General features: G+C 36.9%; 1 protein-coding gene across 2 annotated transcripts; it reads left to right on the top strand.

Annotated features, from left to right (window-relative positions):
• The first annotated feature begins 11,772 nt into the window (after positions 1 to 11,772).
• Positions 11,773 to 15,016, top strand: LOC144450256 (uncharacterized). Of its 2 annotated transcripts, XM_078140849.1 has the most exons (4): positions 11,773 to 12,544; positions 13,242 to 13,298; positions 14,111 to 14,203; positions 14,661 to 15,016. In XM_078140849.1, the coding sequence occupies exons 1-4, from the start codon at positions 11,893 to 11,895 to the stop codon at positions 15,014 to 15,016; spliced, it is 1,158 nt and encodes a 385-aa protein (XP_077996975.1). In that variant the 5' UTR covers positions 11,773 to 11,892. The 2 variants fall into 2 exon arrangements, with proteins under 2 accessions (XP_077996975.1, XP_077996976.1); XM_078140850.1 differs by lacking the exon at positions 13,242 to 13,298.
• Positions 15,017 to 19,706: the final 4,690 nt, after the last annotated feature.

The following is a 19,706-nucleotide window of genomic DNA, read 5'->3' as shown; positions in this document are numbered from 1 at the left end:
CCCCCCCCCCAAAAAAAAAAAAAGAAAAAAGAAAAAAAAGAAAAGAAAAAAAAAGGCACCATTCTGTGTGTACTATTACCAAAAAAAATATCTTTATGCACAGTAGTGTGCCCTCTATGCCAATGTGTCACACTACTGTCACACAATTCTAGTGATGCACCAAAATTTGGTGTTCCCCTATCTCTTACTATGTGGTGAGTGTGCCCTCTAAGCAAGTTTGACGTGCCACTGATGCACACAATTTCTAGTGACACACCAAAATTTGGTGTTCCCCTATCTCTTACTATGTGGTGAGTGTGTCCTCTAAGCTAATTTGATGTGCCACTGATGCACACAATTTCTAGTGACATGCCAAAATTTGGTGTTCCCGTAACTCTTACTATGTGGTGAGTGTGCCCTCTAAGCTAATTTGATGTGCCACTGATGCACACAATTTCTAGTGACACGCCAAAATTAGGTGTTCTCCTATCCCTTACTATGTGGCGACTCACAAGAAATTCCAGTTTTTCTCATTTTGACTCGCAATAACAAAATATGGCTACCACTAGAGGGCACACTGACCCACTGGTAATTCAATACTGTTCAGGGTGTGCAGTATTATGAAAAAGTTCTAATATTTAACAATATATTTTCAAAAATGTTCCAGTTACAGCTCGTGAACCTTTAACAAACCAAGTCAGCTGATTTTGAAAAATAAGATTAATTTAAAAAGTTTCAATGTATATTATATTAAAGGGGTTTATCTTTTGTCTGATATATAAGCTCTGAGGTCCATTGTTTGATGTAGATGAAAACCTAATTCTTTTCCATTACAGGGTGGGGGGTGGGGTGTTTAGTTTGAATTCAACAATTGTTGCTTGATGGAATCTGCTTTGTGCCCGTAAATGCAAAATTTTCTTTTTATGTCGTCAAATCGGAAGATGAAGAAATTGTGCTGTGATAGTAAATGCATGACACTAAAATACATTAAAGTGTCAATAAAAGCTATTTTTTCTAACTGCATATGTGCTTTGTATTCATATTGTATTACATACTACTACATACTGGCTTTGTATTCATAGCACTACATACTACTACATACTGGCTTTGTTTTCACAGTACTACATACTACTACATACTGGCTTTGTATTCATAGTACTACATACTACTACATACTGGCTTTATTTCATAGCACTACATACTACTACATACTGGCTTTGTATTCATAGCACTACATACTGGCTTTATATTCATAGTACTACATACTACTACATACTGGCTTTGTATTCATAGCACTACATACTACTACATACTGGCTTTGTATTCATAGCACTACATACTGGCTTTGTATTCATAGCACTACATACTGGCTTTGTATTCATACTACGACATACTGGCTTTGTATTCATAGTACTACATACTACTACATACTGGCTTTGTATTCATAGTACTACATACTACTACGTACTGGCTTTGTATTCATATCACTACATACTACTACATACTGGCTTTGTATTCATAGTACTACATACTACTACATACTGGCTTTGTATTCATAGCACTGCTTACTACTACATACTGGCTTTGTATTCATATCACTACATACTACTACGTACTGGCTTTGTATTCATAGCACTACATACTACAACATACTGGCTTTGTATTCATAGCACTACATACTAGCTTTGTATTCATAGCACTACATACTACCACATACTGGCTTTATATTCATAGCACTACATACTACTACATACTGGCTTTGTATTCATAGCACTACATACTACTACATACTGGCTTTGTATTCATATTACTACATACTACTACATACTGGCTTTGTATTCATAGCACTACATACTACTACACACTGGCTTTGTATTCATAGCACTACATACTACTACATAATGGCTTTGTATTCATAGCACTACATACTACTACATACTGGCTTTGTATTCATAGCACTACATACTACTACATAATGGCTTTGTATTCATAACCCTACATACTGGCTTTGTATTCATAGCACTACATACTACTACATACTGGCTATGTATTCATAGCACTACATACTTGCTTTGTATTCATAGCACTACATACTACTACATACTGGCTTTGTGCTCACAACACTACATACTACTACATACTGGCTTTGTATTCATAGCACTACATACTACTACATACTGGCTTTGTATTCATAGCACTACATACTACTACATACTGGCTATGTATTCATAGCACTACATACTGGCTTTGTATTCATAGCACTCCATACTACTACATACTGGCTTTGTATTCATAGTACTACATACTACTACATACTGGCTTTGTATTCATACTACTACATACTACTACATACTGGCTTTGTATTCATATCACTCCATACTACTACATACTGGCTTTGTATTCATAGCACTACATACTACTACATACTGGCTTTGTATTCATAGTACTACTTGTTACTACATACTGATTTGAAATTGATTTTGCTGTCTGAAGCAATTATCAATTTTGGCCCATGTTGTTGGAAGTTAAATTAGTAATCTCAGTGTCGTCAGGAAAACAAACTCTAAGGAGAGAAATGGACTCTCCTACATATCCACACCAATGTATGGTGAAACCTATCTGGAATAGATAAACATATTCATATACTAGTATTGGTATTTCGCAAACCCATTTTTTTGCACTCTTGCAAGTTTTCCAGATCACACAAGAGTTTACTTTTATTCAAAAAAGATTTAAACAATCACTAAAATAATTAATTCTAGTTCAGCAAAAGAAAAAAAAAATGAAATTGGCCATCCAAGCACCCCCCCCCCCCCCATAACCATCTACAGTATGTTAGTCTTGGCATAGAGATACAATGGTGAAATGGTTAGAGAGTGGTTGGCATGGAAACTACAAGTTGCTGCTTAGTCTTGGTTACCCACATTCTTACGAGACTTCCCCAAGCAAGAGTCTTGGGTAACCGAATTCCAACTCACCCACACAGGAACTAGCTCATAGTGCAATGCATGCTGGGAATCCGAATTCCAACTCACCCACACAGGAACTAGCTCATAGAGCAATGCATGCTGGGAATACCTCGCATCCAACATTTCAAGCTGAACGATTTTAGTACCTACTCTACAGGTTATCACTTCTCAAGCGACAGATACATTACAACGAACAGCCCTCATAAGCAATTTTTTATGCTTCGAAGAAATGTATTGTGTGACTTACGGCGCGGAGTAGTGGAACGTGGTTTTCCCAGACTCTCGTCTGTTGGTCTCGAGGCAGATCCCCAGCAGCACTGTACAATATCTTACCCACAACTCTCTCTGATTGGTATGCTGGGAAGTTCCTTATTTTATAACTTCTTCAATAACCCATATTTGTCAATATTTTAGGCATAGTAATTACGTTTAATTAATATGTAACAAAAGTACAGACAGACAGACACACAGACAGACAGACATACATACAGACAGACAGACAGATCGTAACACGTTGTGAGCTAATGATATCTGAAGAAATGGCGACAGACATGGAGAGAGAGAAATCTAGAGAATATTTTTTTTGGAGTGAACTTTCCTATCAAATGAGAGCATCCGAAACTATCCCCTTAAAATAATTACTCATGGACGGAAAATCTCTCGAGAATTATTCAATATTGTCAGTGAGTTCGACGTCTCTCTCTCTCTCTCTCTCTCTCTCTCTCTCTCTCTCTCTCTCTCTCTCTCTCTCTCTCTCTCTCTCTCTCTCTCTCTCTCTCTCTCTCTCTCTCTCTCTCTCTCTCTCTCTCTCTCTCTCTCTCTCTCTCTCTCTCTCTCAAGGTTTGCATGGAAAATGAAAATTACACACTAATGGTCAACCCAACCCAACCCCTCCCTATACAAAATGGTTTATTCTGCTTGAGAAATATGTAGTGCGTGGTAAGGTCAGGATAAACATTCACATAGAAAAAGTTGTACATGTTGTCGCTGTCGTCTCAATCTCGTTTGATAGCTGTAACCAAAATCCACTGCATGCAGTAAAATCCACAACGAAAGACATAATGAGGTGAGTTCTAGTCTCCGATTTATTGCTTTGACCTTGATAGTGATATTTTAAAGGAACTTATATGTAATAGAGCGCTTCTTTCTCTTAATATTGACAGGTGTACAAAACGCACATGCTAAAGCCCTCTAAAGCGTATTGATCGGTAAACAAACCTTGGTCGACAGAACATAGATTTGGTCAAATATATATATATGATACACCCAATCTGTGAAATTGCCCAATTCATGAAATGGGTAGGTAACTTTGCCCAGTTCATGAAATAGTCAATCGTGTTGCCCAGATTATGAAGTGGGTATGGTAAGACATGCCCAGTACATGAAATGAGCATCTTTTATAGAACACACACAAAATAGAATAAGAATCAAACAACTTTATTATCATGTATTTACAAACTCATCACTTCACAATTCTTATTTTATAATAATTCAGTGTAGCTTGTGTTTTTAATACAGTTCGATAATCAACACCCCAGTTCAAAACTCCTGCCCCAAAATTTAATTTCGCCCTTTTAGATCGTAATCTATACTCTCAATTGCATAAGGCTGACTATTTCATGAACTGGGCAAAGTTACATTGCACATTTCATGAATTGGGCAGTTTCACGGGTTGGGTGTAACATACATACAATGTGGCCAGGTGCGTGTGTTTAGAATTTAATGGTACACAAACTTTAACGCCATGCTATCATTTTTATCATGTTTGAACATTTGGTGAGATTTCTACCTGTTGCTAGGCATATTTCGACAGTTGCTTGGAATATCAACAGTTGCTAGGCATATTTCAACCGTTGCGAGGCATATTTTAACAGTTGCTAGACATTTCAACAATTGTTAGGCAAATTTCAACAGTTGCACCGCATATTTCAACAGTTGCAAGGCATATTTCAATAGTTGCTAGGCATATTTCAACATCTTTTATGTTGTTGAATGAAATTATATTACTATGATTTCACTGTTGTGTTACGTCACAGCAATTCGCGTCTACGTCATTGGCTTTGTGGTGCAAAACATTCAAAATCACAAATATTTTTCCCGATTTTTCAAATGCCTGAGAAGATGTAATTATCCCCCCCCCCCCCACCACCACCAAATATTTTCTGTAGTTGGCTGATTGCAGATATATGGAATCAAAATTTTAACATGTCGGCAGAATTAGTGACTTAGATACAGGTTGTCATGAGGTAGAACGACTAGGGTATATTATCCATATTTTCTGTTCAAAGACAAAAACTTGGCTTGTGCATGGTATAATATGATATATTTCACTTCAGATTTATTCCCATAGATGTAGATACTGAGTAATAATGATAATACATAAGAAATTATTCCCCTTTTCTGAGATCAACAAGTATGAAAAAATATTTATATTTGAGAAATGTGTGGTGTAAATTTTAAAAATCAATATTAACATGCTTTAGAAATAACCATCGAATTCAATTATATTTTCAATTATACTGTGTGTTTTTTTTGTATTTTAATTGGAAATTAGAAACATAAGTTCTTATTGATCCTAAGCATTTTTACTACCACTTAACACACCATCTGTGTTATAAACTATTACTAAATTTCACACCAGGGAGACTGTATTTATTTTTCTGTTTCTCATGCTGTAGCGACACAAATTTATCTCCGACATCAAAATAAAACATGTTTTTATTTACGCCCGTCCTTAAGATTTTGCGGTAAAGCGCCCTCTCTGGCAAGGATAAGCAAGTGTCTGGGCTGTCGACGTCATCTACAGTCATGGTGTCGACAAGGACACTTGTTCAATAACAGGGCAGTTATTCAAGTGGGAGGGGGGGGGAGCAACTGAGAACATGCCAATTGTGTAGAGAAGTTTAGAAAGGGCTTGTTACCAAGAACTCAGATAGAGAGGAGAAAAAGGAGAGACAGAGACCGACCGACCGACCCATAGTTGCTATGAAAAAGTAATGAGAAACAATTTTAAAAATAGAATCGTCACTCTTTTTTAATGGACTTGCTTTAACATCTAATTGTAATTAAAGTCCCATATTGAGAGAGCGGTTTATGCTGTTGGGTATTAATGCTACAAAGGAAAGTATATGAATAGGTGAGGTTTAATTTCTAAGTATGAATGTACTTCAAATATGAATAACAAAAGTCTAATTTTATGTTTCCTGGCAACCAAATAAAAATGATGTGATGTAAAATTATGAAATTATTCTTCAGAACCCAAAGTTTATTTTTTTTCCCAGAATTGACGCGACATTCCCCTTTAAAGAGATTTTTCCTAGGTTTGAGGAGATAATAAACAATGTGTTCACAGCTATGCAAATCAGATTAATAATTATGCAAATCAGATTAATAATTATGCATGTGCATCCTACTTCTAAACACGTGTGTACCAATTTTAATATTTTTGTTTAGGCCTTGTTACTATCTATCTGTCTGTCTGTCTGTCCATCAGTCAGTCTGTCAGTCAGTCAGTCAGTCAGTCAGTCAGTCTGTCTGTCTGTCTGTCTGTCTGTCTGTCTGTCTGTCTATCTATCAGCCAACCAGCCAGCCAGCAAGCCAGCCAGGTAAGTAGGCAGGCAGGAAGATAGACAGTCAGTCAGTCAGTCAGTCAGACAGACAGACAGTCAGACAGTCAGCCAGCCAGCCAGCCAGCCAGGCAGGTAGGCAGTCAGTCAGTCAGTCAGTCAGTCAGTCAGTCAGTCAGTCACGTTTGCTATGTGTTACAAGTCACACAAGAAAACTACAGAGCAGTTGTAAATCCTACCATCTGTTTTTTTTTAATGCAGAACTCTGGTATTATTGCATGTGGCACTTGTGATATTCCATCCGCCTTCAACAGATGCCCAGTCAGCAGGTAAGGAGGATTTCACTTCACCAATGATGGATTTTAAGTCTCGTTGTAGATCTCGCGAGATATGCAAATATGCCGAGTAAAAACCATTGTCAAACATGTGATCTTGGTCAAGCTTGGCCATGTGCGATGATGTTGAGAACAATAGTGTTGCTAAGCATTTGACACTTTCAGCTTGCCCACCCTCATGTGTGGTTGCTATGGATGCAATGGCTCACACGGGGTCTCGTGAGATCTGCCGCGAGACGAAAAACGGCTTATTAGCCTGACACCAGTCCCCTTGGAAGATTTATTTTTGTTTTTATCTCATAATCTTTAGATGTTTTGAATTTGTTATTTATTTCAATTTTTTATGAAGAAAAATGTGGTCAACATTTTGTTATTTTTCCCAGTAAAAGACTTAGTAGTTCACAATTGATTTATTAATGATAACAAACTACAAATGTAACAAAATAAATAGCAGACACTGTGTAAGGGATGTTTGTGTGTTATCTTTATAGTGTCTACAGAGCAGACACTGTGTAAGGGATGTTTGTGTGCACGTGTTATATTTATAGTGTCTACAGAGCAGACACTGTGTAAGGGATGTTTGTGTGCACGTGTTATATTTATTGTGTGTACAGAGCAGACACTGTGTAAGGGATGTTTGTGTGCACGTGTTATATTTATAGTGTCTACAGAGCAGACACTGTGTAAGGGATGTTTGTGTACACGTGTTATATTTATTGTGTCTACAGAGCAGACACTGTGTAAGGGATGTTTGTGTGTTATCTTTATTGTGTCTACAGAGCAGACACTGTGTAAGGGATGTTTGTGTGTTATCTTTATTGTGTCTACAGAGCAGACACTGTGTAAGTGATGTTTGTGTGTTATCTTTATTGTGTCTACAGAGCAGACACTGTGTAAGGGATATTTGTGTGTTATCTTTATTGTGTCTACAGAGTAGACACTGTGTAAGGGATGTTTGTGTGTTATCTTTATTGTGTCTACAGAGCAGACACTGTGTAAGGGATGTCTCTGTGTTATATTTATTGTGTCTATCTCAATATGAAACCTTGTGATCAGTCTCACTGATCTTAAAGTGGCATTATGGAAGAGGATTGGGTATTTATTTTGGATATTTAATTTATAAAACATTTTTTTATAATGGCATCCTACTTAAAAAACCAACATGGAATAAAATTGATTAAGACTCAGTCTGGGTCTGTGTTTGTAATGCAATAAATTGCAAAAAGCTGAAAAAAAATGTGTAAAAAGTGTGTTATCGTACGTACAATAACAATTATTTTACATATTTATTATGTTTGTTTTTTTAATTTATTGAGCTACAAAAAAGGATTTAGAATATGTTGTTTCACATTGATTTTTAGTAGGAAGCCATACAATTATTTTATATCAATTAAAAATCCAAAATAAATATCCAATCCTCATCCATATGGCAACTTTAATATATCGTTTAATAATATTTGCAAGCTAAGTCGAAATCTATTGTAAATATATCTTAATCCGTGTTCTATTTTGTCACAGATGTTAAAGCAGTGGTATTGGTTATTGACTCACCAGATGGCATCATCTTCGAACCAGGTGTCCCTGTTGATGTATCGTTTACTATAGGAATTCAACAAATAGTCAACACACCTACAAACTGGATTAGTATTACCCTGTATTTTACTGACAGTGGTGATTTTGATGCAGCTTCCACTACGTCTGATGGCGTTATTGTGGATATGGGGAATGTATACATTGATCACTACCCAAACATAACAGGAACAGAAGAAGTGGCCACATTAACTGTAGATGCATCTCAGTGTTCTCAATATACACACCTCTGTGCAGTTATAGACGTAGCTAATGATGATCTTACTACTAATAACGATGTTTGTCTTGGACTGACCAGGGCAGCGACTGGTGAAATCTTTTGCGGAAGAGGTAAAACGTTGTTTTTCGCATCCCACCACAGGGAGCGTGGGAAGTGTTACAAAAAAAAACCAGACAAACAGACAAACAGACATACAGACAGACAGACAGACTGACTGACAGACACACACACACACAAACAAACAAACAAACAAACAAACAAACAAACAAACACACACACACACACACACACACACAAACACACAAACTAACCAGCAAACAAACAAATAAATGTACATGAGTAAATGAATTTAGTCATACATACATACATACATACATACATACATACATACATACATACATACATACATACATACATGCATACATACATACATACATACATGCATGCATGCATACATGCAAACATACAAACAAACAAACAACTGTGCATGAGTAAATGAATTTGCCCTGAACACACGTATAACTATATCGAACTTACATCTGTGTGTGTGTGCGTGTGTGAGTGTGTGTGTGTGTCTGTGTGTGTGTGTGTGTGTGTCTGTGTGTGTGTGTGTGTGTGTGTGTGTGTGTGTGTGTGTGTACATGTACTAGACTATATAGAGAGGTTTCTCTATACATGTTTTGTATGGCTCTGAGTACTAATACCAGCAATGTGTGTGTCCACATGAAAATTATCATGAATCACTGAAATGTAGGACATTTAATGAAATTTCTTTTTGAATTTTATTATTATTTCTTTGGCATCCTTAGTTTAATGAATTAAAAATATCTCTGACATGTAGACACACTTACATGTATTATTTAATTTTGATAAAAATCAACCAAAAGGCCGACTCATGATTTTAAGGGGGTTGCAATGAGAAACAAAAGAAAAAAGGGTCGTGCCCCAAATTTGGTTTAGGATAAACAAATTATTTTCGTTTTGCACGTATACATCTATACGTATACATCTATACGTATACATCGTATATATATATATATATATTTATATATATATAACTCGGTGAGTATCAATCTGCTAAGACAGTGCTCTATACCGCAGTGGCAGAGCGTAATAGTTTTATATATATATATACAAAACTATATATATATACAGGTATATATGGGTGTATCAAAACAGCATCTGCTAGTAAAAAGTGCTACTAGCAGTTTCAACAAAACACTGTTTGCGACATGTAGCACTTCGATTCTGCTATACCTGTAGCACTTGCATTCTGCGACCACTATAGCACTCTGACTCTGCGACTCATAACACTTTGATTCTGCGATTGCTAGCAAATGAAGCACTTTCAGCGATTCTTGCATCGATGGTCGAACAGCTATAATGTAGCTGCATGTATGCGCCGAACTATGACGACAGCACCCGTGACCCGGTAGCTACCGATCCACGGTAAATTATGATCGACACTCTCCTGACGCATGTGAAAGTAAGCCTAATCGATGTTTCAGTTTACTTTGTCATTGATGTCAATAAAGTTTTTGCTCACATTGGTGTTTTATTGTATTGGCGGCAAAACAGACAACATTTCATGTCACCTTGTAGAATGTTTGCGTGGAGAGAGGCGACGGCTGTGACCTTGATCCCCTGCCGTCGACAACGTGCGAATCACAAAATACTAAGTAAACAATCGGCTGCGGTGGTTCATTCTCACCTCGTCCATGACAATGCAGTACACGTACTCAAACTTTACGGGTTTTTTCATCGAACAAATATGTTTATACAGATGTTGGAGGCGGAGTTCATGATTATTATTATCACTTTGTTTTGACTAACAGCCATGCTTTTACATGCGTTCTTATCTATGACAGTATCGTAGAATTCATAGTCCAAATTTGTAAAGTAATACGACGTAACAGCTCTAAGTTTTTAATTTAAAAATACAAATTCACATCTATTTTATATTTATGTGTTAACTTCAATGACAAAGGAAAAATATTGTTACCGGTCTCAAATGTTTTTGGAGGACGTTGATGAATTTAGCTGACGCACCACGGACTAAAAATTAACATGTGCTGCATGCAGACGATTGCGTCCTTGAAATCACGGTCCGTGTTGAAATGCACGTCTTGTGAAGAAAACATTGTATCAAACATTAAACGTTTGTTTAAAAAGTTGCAATCCTTTTCGTTGCCTTTGCCGATGTAAATAAGGCCAGCTTGCCGAAAGGGAACATGTTGTTAAGAACTATGAAACTTGTGAATTGGTGACGTCAGATGACTTGAATAAATTATGATGATATTAGCTGATGTGACAATGGCTATTCCTTTTTGAGAATGCGTGACAACGATTGGCTGATAGACTCTCTGTGGAAACATGCCGACATAACTTTTCCGCGTAAAATACACCGAAATAGGGTATTCTTTTATACATGCCATACGTCACCTTAAAACGGTTATCTGAAGTTGTTATTTTTTCTGATAGAAATTCTTTCGATCGACATCTCTGGTATTTTCGGAGAATTTTTACTGATTGTCAGATTTGTAGGAGCAGTCGTACGGGCGGACGGACAATGAATTACATATTTGTGAGTGATTGTTAATAATAGGCACCATCCTACCAGTATGAAACATACTATCTAGGAAAGGGGTGTGATGGCGCTCGGTGTGTCCTACCACTACATGTATTCCCTGCATGTATTACCATAGACCCTATGGTATTACGAAGTGTTGGCGGCCATAACCACTAATCTCATTAGGGAGCGTGTGTGTAAACTTCAACATAGTCGAAAACAGTTAGAACTGTTTAGCTGGTTTTTTACAGCTGTGGACGTACTCGTTATTGCACCCACGAGATTGTTTTCGGCCAAGATACATGTAATGTTTGGTGAGATGAGATGTGTCTGCTGGGTGATGAGATCGCGAACCGTTCGGTTAGTTACAGCAACACAGTTGTGTGGTTAACGCTATGAGTTCAATAACGCCGTCAATTAGCACCAAGATAAATGATATTGTCTTTATACCCAACTTTACCGTCTTTTGATGTTACATTGCGGATTGACTGTCAGCAGATCCTTGACAAATGACATATCAAAGCAGTAAAAGTGTGAACTGGTACCGCTCTTTACGTCACCGACGACTTTACGCGGCGATCCGCCACTTGCTGCCCGGCGGATCGATCAGTTTAGCAAAGGCGACATTAACACTTTCTCACACTGTTCTTCGACTTTAAAAGCCATGGAAACTTCTTTCGACCACATCATTATCAATATAAAATTCGTAGTCGACACATCGAGAAGACTGTATACCAGCAAAATGTCATTCCTCTTGAAGAAGCAGGCTGAAAGTTGGCTTCTTTTAAAGAAGCAGATCGATATGTTCGTAAAAAAGACTAACTTAGAAGTTGGAGTGGTCGTATCGTTTTACGACAAAGTGTTAGCGAAACGCAAGTTTATCGTCCACGGTACTGATTGCATGCAGCAGTCACTTCAAGAAAAACTTCCAGATATGGTTATACCACCCGTTACATCCACTCGGTATCAACGTACAGCCACTGATGAGACAGATAGTTCAGATGTCGGCGGAGCCACAGACAACTCAACGTCCGTACCAATCCCAGACCTACCAGACATCCGTGACTCACCACAAGGCTGCCTGAGCAAGCTTACGTTTGCCGAACTCAGACATCTGATTCCAACCATCGTGAAGACTAGCGTCGGTCGAAACCAGGCGTTATGGGGTAATCAAGACAAAGCTCCCATGTGGTGGCCTGTAGATGTGCCCTACTGCAACCCATGCAAACGTCCGAAAGAGGTAGACGGCTGGACAGAACTCTTGAGGAGAGCTGCAAAGGCTTGTTACGTGTACTACCAACGAGAAGATTTGACAGGTAGGTGCAACGTCATAACCTGTTTTCAAAACTAGAGTTGATATAGTATTCATATAAGGCGACTTTCATCTCAGCGAGTTTATGCTGTGCCTTTATCATTGAGTAGTATACTCAGTACTTGTTTTGATTAGTTGAAATTTTATCGCCGCCTTCCCACGCGATCACTCCGAACAAAACAAACGTCACAACATGATGAATAGAGGTAAATAAGGACATCTAGCCGCTTTCACCACATCTGATTTTAATCAGATTGAGGGCGAGGGGTGATTCAATATCAATTACCTAAAATGTGGTAGTAGTGCACATTTTTTCTGTTCATTGTCCTACTTATGCTGAGCTGTATGTGTCAGTAAATAAACAAGGCATGTTTGTTTTATTAATATTTTATTACTCCATATTTCGGCTTGGTTTGTGACATTTGAATGTATGTATTAGCAAGTATTATGAAGATAATTTATTTTCCAATCAAATGATACCTCACTTGTCAAAAATGGGTAACTCTAAGTATTTTTATAACTATTTGATTACATAACACTCAGTCTCACTTTATTCAAATTATTGTCAGTGAGGGGCTCGGAGGAAGAACAATCTCATGAGGCCATGAGTGGTGAAAGAGTTAACAGTCTTCACCCCCAAGAGTAAGTGATACTAGAAAATATTTGAAACATTAATGAATCTTTCTTTTTTTTTCACACAGGAGACAATACAGCAGAGCAACCTCAGTTATCTGAAGAGAACCCCACATTTACTAATGGTAAGTCAACTTCTATTATCATATTTATTATCAGATTTGTGGGTAATCATGTATTTGTGGTGTTGGGTCAAAAACTACCCACTTGTTTCATATACTATTTCCCCCCCCCCCCTTTTTTTAAAATTTCTTTGATATTTCATGTACATCCAACTTGTTCTTGGATTTTTTTAAGTTACTTTTTTTTTGGAAATGGCAAGTTGTCTGTGTCTTATTATGGGTACACATGTCACAAAATTTTTTTATTCCATCATGAACACTTTTACCTAGTCCCTCTGAGTTAAATTTCACAACCAGGACAGTTAAAATAGGGTGTTCTGTAAATCATTTTAATTGAAAGTAGACTGTAATTGCAGTTATGTGTACATATTACTTTTACACCATAATGCGATTATGACCATAATCACTCTGCACCTTTGTAGGATGACTGTATGCTACAACTTACAAACATCTGTTTGGATAGCAAGCTGATGTACACATTATTGTTACAATTTAAAATGCCAAAACACAGATGAACATTTACATCTATAATATAAAATAACTTTGATGAATAACCATCTGAAATATATATATTAGTAAAAAAGTTAGGTAATTTTGATATGTATTTGAAAAATGTACAAGACAACTCCCAGATTTTGAATATGAATAGGATAAAGTTTCTTCAGGGATATTTGGACAAAGGTTGAATATTTAATTTTGAAGGCACGTTTCCCTGAAGATAAACATACAATGTTAAAGCATGGATAATTTATTGTATATTAAAGCAATACAATATCTGCCTTGTTAACTGTTCAAATTCTTGTTTATTTCTCTAGCTGCTACACCAGAAGATATACAATTCCATCCTGAAATACCTGCCCTCCAGCAGATAGTTTACAATTATACCACACTGAATCAAAATGATCTTGGTAAGTAACAACATAAAATTCTGATATTAACCGTGAAAATATATATTGGTGACTTGTCAAAGGCTAACATACAGTAAGCATGTAATTGTTATTGAAAGACACTAAGAATAAATTCAGAAATACATGGGTACATAGAAAACCATATGTTCATACATACAGATGGTAGAAGTCAACTTCTATCTACTGAAATTGTTAAATTTGCTGTGTACCTTCTAATCGATACTTTAGATATTCAGTCAAGACAGTGCAAAAAACACACCAATGTACACATATTATAATGAGTTCAAGACCAGTTGCATGGAATCTACAAGTAGGGTTTGTAAACAGAAAATGCTAAGCAGCAAAGTCCTATTTGCATCAGAATACATTGAGTTTGTCATAACGTAACAAATGTCTAGTTAGCCTCAGAATTGTACAATATTAATCCACATTTATTCATTTTGTCTCTTTTCACCAGAACTTTTAAATATGCATTCTACACCGGAAACACTACATGTCCTACCATCAGCCATGGAAATATCAACAATACCGAGTTTTGAAGACAGTACTCTCCACACCAATGACTCACTGTCTTTTCATGACACATTCCAAGTAACTGAGGAAGCCTCCTTGCAAGACCAAACCCAGTCTGATGACCAGTTTGGCATGCACAGCCACGACCTATCTGAGCACACAGTATCATATGCCATTCAGTCCCCAAGCCAACCTATGCAGTCATCATCATCCATGCTTGTCAGGAGGAGTCAAAGAAAAAGCAAGAAAACAACAAGAGCTCTAGAGTATGTGATGCAGATAGCACGTCGAAGAAGATGAAAGGAACTGTAAAACATTGAACATCTAACTGATCTACTAATTCTTTGTCCAATTGTAACACTCATTAAGTTTCTATCAATTTCTTTGACAAACCAGTATTTATCTTATTTTGATAGACATTACTAAAATTGCCATTCTGCATTAAATTTTATAATAGTGTAGTAGTCTTGTCAAATATTCCATACTGAGGTGGCAACTCCTTCCTTTTGATTGTTTTCACTGTTTATGACAGCAGAGCACCTTTCACTTTTTTATTAGCAAGACCAAGGAAGAGGGCTGCATGAAAGATAAAATTGTCAGGTAGCATGTACGATAGTTGTGCCTTGATTCTTGATATGGAAGCGTTCGTCTGTTCGCAGATTTGACTGTTCAGATTTGTTATCTCTCTGTTTCCTTTGTACCTGTCCATGTTATAACCAGTTGAACATCTGTTGGAAAGACATAAAACAGCCATTTAGATCAATGAATGTATTTTTCACTATGTTACTACAAGATGATGACTACAGTGTTCACAAAATCGTATAAAATTGACACAATTGACTTTATACTGTACTCTATATAAATTATGTCAAGAAGTTTTTCCATTCTTTTCACAGTTAAAGTCTGTAACATGGTTTGTAAATTTGAATAAACTTGCTATTTTTGGTCATTAATGAAATATACTGCGTCACTATTGGTGTGATTCCATCTTGTTCCTAGAATGTGTTGTAAAAAGGTATTTGCTGACCTGACTTTTAAAACTATTCATCCTCAACATTTTGGCATCTTCAAGAACTGCTAAAATTTGCAAATCACTTTACAAAAAAAATCCCAACTTAACACTCCTGTTTCCTTAATATTTTGAGCATATCTTCACTCACAAAAATATGGTCAGATCCAAACCCACCTACATGTATTTTGTATTGAAAGGCATTTCACAGTAAGTACATCCTTTTATTATAGGCCTAAAAATACTTGGCACTTACCCTGTGTGATTACACCAATGAAGCCTGTCCACCAGGAACATTGTATGCTTGAAGAATTGGGCATTTTCAGTAACTGTATTTATGAATGTGTAGGAGCTTCAGTGAGGTGGTCACTATACTAATATATAGACAGGTTGGCTGTTATATGAAGGTGGTCTTTAACACAGGTTTGTAGTCAACTCAAAGAAAGCAAACACTTGCATACCTGTGAAACGCTGCAAGGGGATTCCTTCCTTCTAACATAAGATGCAAATAGCTGTGTAGTAACCCGTAGTGTATCATATCATGGTTGTTTAAATTGAATAGCAAGTCATCCTTTCCATCATAAGAAAGACGGCAACCACATTGCCCATTACTTGGTCTGTAGTAAACTGAAAGAAAAATTAGTAAAAGTCACAAAGTGCAAAACCAAAGAAATTTTCTTTAGTTTGAATAATTTTCATTCCAACAAATGCTAAAGAAACTCCCCCTCAAAAGTTAGCAGAGAATACCAGGACATGTTTACACAACTAAAAACACACTATCTCCATTGTTAAAAAATGGTAACTTACCTTTGAATTTTTCATGGACATCATCTACGCTGACTGTACTGATAGTGCTGTTTTCTTTGTAGATGACAGCATCACCAATATACCAGTCATTCTGAACTGGGTCGTCATCATTCCAAGTATTACCATGTCTGCATACACTTAGTGGTTCATCTGATTCTGGTATGGAAGGGACCAGGTGCCTTGGCAAGGGGAGTTGCCCTGACTCTTGTTTGTCATACACATCCTTCAGTTCAGATGTTAGTGGATAGGGTATCTTTTTATATGACACATATGAGAAGTGACTTGTCCTTGGATGATCCCTCTCACTTTCTGGTGTAGGTTTGTCAGTCTCTTCCAACCATTCTTTATACATTTTGACATATTCACAGGTCCTAGTACCATAATTACAAGTCATACATGCTAGTTTCTTGCCACCCACTGTCTTCTTAAGGTGCACTAAATGAACTTCTTCCATTGTAACAGCTGCTAAGAGAGGGGTGTCTTGTAGCAGTTCAACCACAACATGTGAGGTATCTGTAAACAATAATCATTAGAAGTCAATCACAGGTCTTGTCCAGTACAGGTAATACAGGACAAACTCAAGTTTCACCTATACATGGACTAGAAAAAAAACCCAGCAAAGAACAGGCTTAATAGAGGAAAACTGTCATGTTATACTTGGTTTTAAATTTCACTATATTTATGTATTTATACAGTAAAGTTCACCATAATTCACTAAATTCATTACCATGCCTGGAATTATTTAGTAAAAATGTAACAGTAGGATCTATTTTCTCAAAGGAGCATCACAGTATATGAAATCAAAAATTTGTGTCGGAAACATCAAGATAATAGAAATAAATTCCAGTGAATGTATGGATTTACACTGTATCAAAATGTGAAACATGTAAATTATAGTGATTCTGAGACTCTTCTACCTTATCTAACATTTTGACTGAAGCCAATACAATATTGTCAATTATTTGTGATTTCTATTTCTGCTGTATATAAAATACACAATGAAAACAAAGTACAAACTACAGCTGGTATAAAGTCACGAGTTGGGACTTCATTGATATTATTCACTCTGCTTTTAAACATCTCAAAAAGAAATCACAAACTAAAAGAAGAAAAATTAGTAAACCATGGTATAACAGTTCCTGCTACCTTTGAAGAAAGGGGTTATTTGAATTTGAAAATTACTTCAGGAAATTATCAAATCAGGGTTTTAGAAGTGTACATAATTAAAATGTATCTATGATATTCATTCAGTCTTAATAACCAAGTCTTGTATCAAATTGACAACTGAACTGGCTTCACTAAATTCTTTTCATATGTATTGGCACAAGACAAGGTTGTAATCTCAACCCCACTCAATCCACTTTATTCATGAACGAACAAATGAAGGAATGCAACCATTACTACACAGAAAATGTATTAATCTGCTGATGACACTGTGTTGCTATTCACTAGTGATGGTTTATAGATTCACAGTCCCAATTAAAACTATTTGAATCTTTTTGTAATAAACGACAACCATCAGTGAGTCATAAAGAAACAACTAATAGTACTCCATGCAAATATCAAAATAAATATAGTGTAGGGTTTTTTTTCATTTATAATGAAAACTTGATTCTGGTATGTTTGCATTATACACTTATCTAGGAGTTATTGATGTTTTCTGAAAATTTTAAGAATTATTATACCAGAGTGGCTTTGAGAATAAGGTCATGTGAAAAATAGTGTCCTTATAGAATGTCACTTGTTGGGTACACAGCTTGTACATAAATAAATAAATAAATAAATCTCCTGTTCCACTGGTTTTTTTTATGAAGTAAAATCGAACACAATAAATCCACTGATAAATTGCATAATAAATAATATATTCACTATTTTTTGCAGTTTGCCCCTGTTCTATTCTACTTTATAAATTTGTGGCATTGAAAGTTGGCAGACACTGTTTCAACCAATTGATCGTTATGAACATATTTTGGTTCATTTGTTGCGAGTTTCTTATCTTATTTCGAACGGTCACTATGGCTACGCTATCGCTGTTTGGGTCGAGAGCGAACTGCAGACTGGATCATGGAGTTCATTACGAGGTCACACATGTCACATGTGTTATGATGGAGGACTTTTGCACGTACAAGTAGGGAGAAGTATTTCTACACAATTCAAAGTGCGGTTGGAATACACGTTTAATTTCAATTACTTTATCTAGTGGTAGTGGTATTTCTTCCTGCACTATGATTTACTATCGAAGTCGTCATTCAGTTTGAAAAAATGTTCTGTGATGGTGGCTGAACAAGTGAAATCGTCTGATCAGCAAGGTCTCTGACCTACCCTTCGCAGCGAATAGAACGATCGGGATCAAAAATGGCGACGCGGTGTTCAGGAGTACCGCTCCTGTGGTTTTTTACCGGAACACTGGGATGGCACCGTTCGTCCACGAAAACCATGGAGTGTATTACAAATAAATCACGAGAACAAGCAGACATCCCAGTTTGCGTTAAACGATAAAGTTTGGTGAGGTACTCGTACGTACACGTCCCTTCGATTCAACCGTCATCGCATATGCATGCAAGGTCCGGTTTGAGTCCGTGTATTACGGGTAATTAACTGCGTCCGGGGTAGTCCTGCTTGCATACGGAGGAATTCGGGACTCGATTCTGACAATTGTCCCTCCCCTTGCATACGGAGGAATTCGGGACTCGATTCTGACAATTGGTGTTTAGAGTCAAGTCAGTAATACAGACTCGTGCACCGTCATGTAAGCAGGACTACGTCCGGGGGCGGGAGGTTAGTGGGTCCATGGCCACGGAAACGTAAAGAACGAGGACCACTCGATGCTATAGATTGCAGGAAAGTGAACACAAATAATTGTAATAAAAAAATTCGAAACAACCTTTCTTAATTCTGCACTGAAACGGAGTAGTGTTATATTTGCTTAACGTTGCGTCTGTTGATAACGATCATAAACATTGACGCTACATTACAAGACTTCGATGAAAATGTAGAAAAGAAAGTGAAACACTCACCTCATGGGTCTTTTTCTGGTCACGGGAACGGCCGACGTATTCTTCCTCTTTCGACAAGTTGATAGTAATGCTCTAGTGGTTTGAGCGACTCTACAACGTTCAATGAATGATTTGCTCGATGACATTGTGACGCTGACAAGGACTGGTGATGTTAACT

Source organism: Glandiceps talaboti, chromosome 19 (assembly GCF_964340395.1).
Source record: "Glandiceps talaboti chromosome 19, keGlaTala1.1, whole genome shotgun sequence".
NCBI lineage: Eukaryota > Metazoa > Hemichordata > Enteropneusta > Spengelidae > Glandiceps > Glandiceps talaboti.
Note: the sequence above shows the minus strand (reverse complement) of the source record. Positions and strands in the feature narration are given on the sequence as shown.

Excerpts from the sequence above, each read along its gene's own strand:
- LOC144450256 (XM_078140849.1), top strand. The coding sequence starts at position 11,893 with ATGGAAACTTCTTTCGACCACATCATTATCAATATAAAATTCGTAGTC. Across the intron at positions 12,545-13,241 it reads CCAACGAGAAGATTTGACAG|GAGACAATACAGCAGAGCAA; the intron begins GTAGGTGCAACG and ends TTTTTCACACAG. Across the intron at positions 14,204-14,660 it reads ACTGAATCAAAATGATCTTG|AACTTTTAAATATGCATTCT; the intron begins GTAAGTAACAAC and ends TCTTTTCACCAG.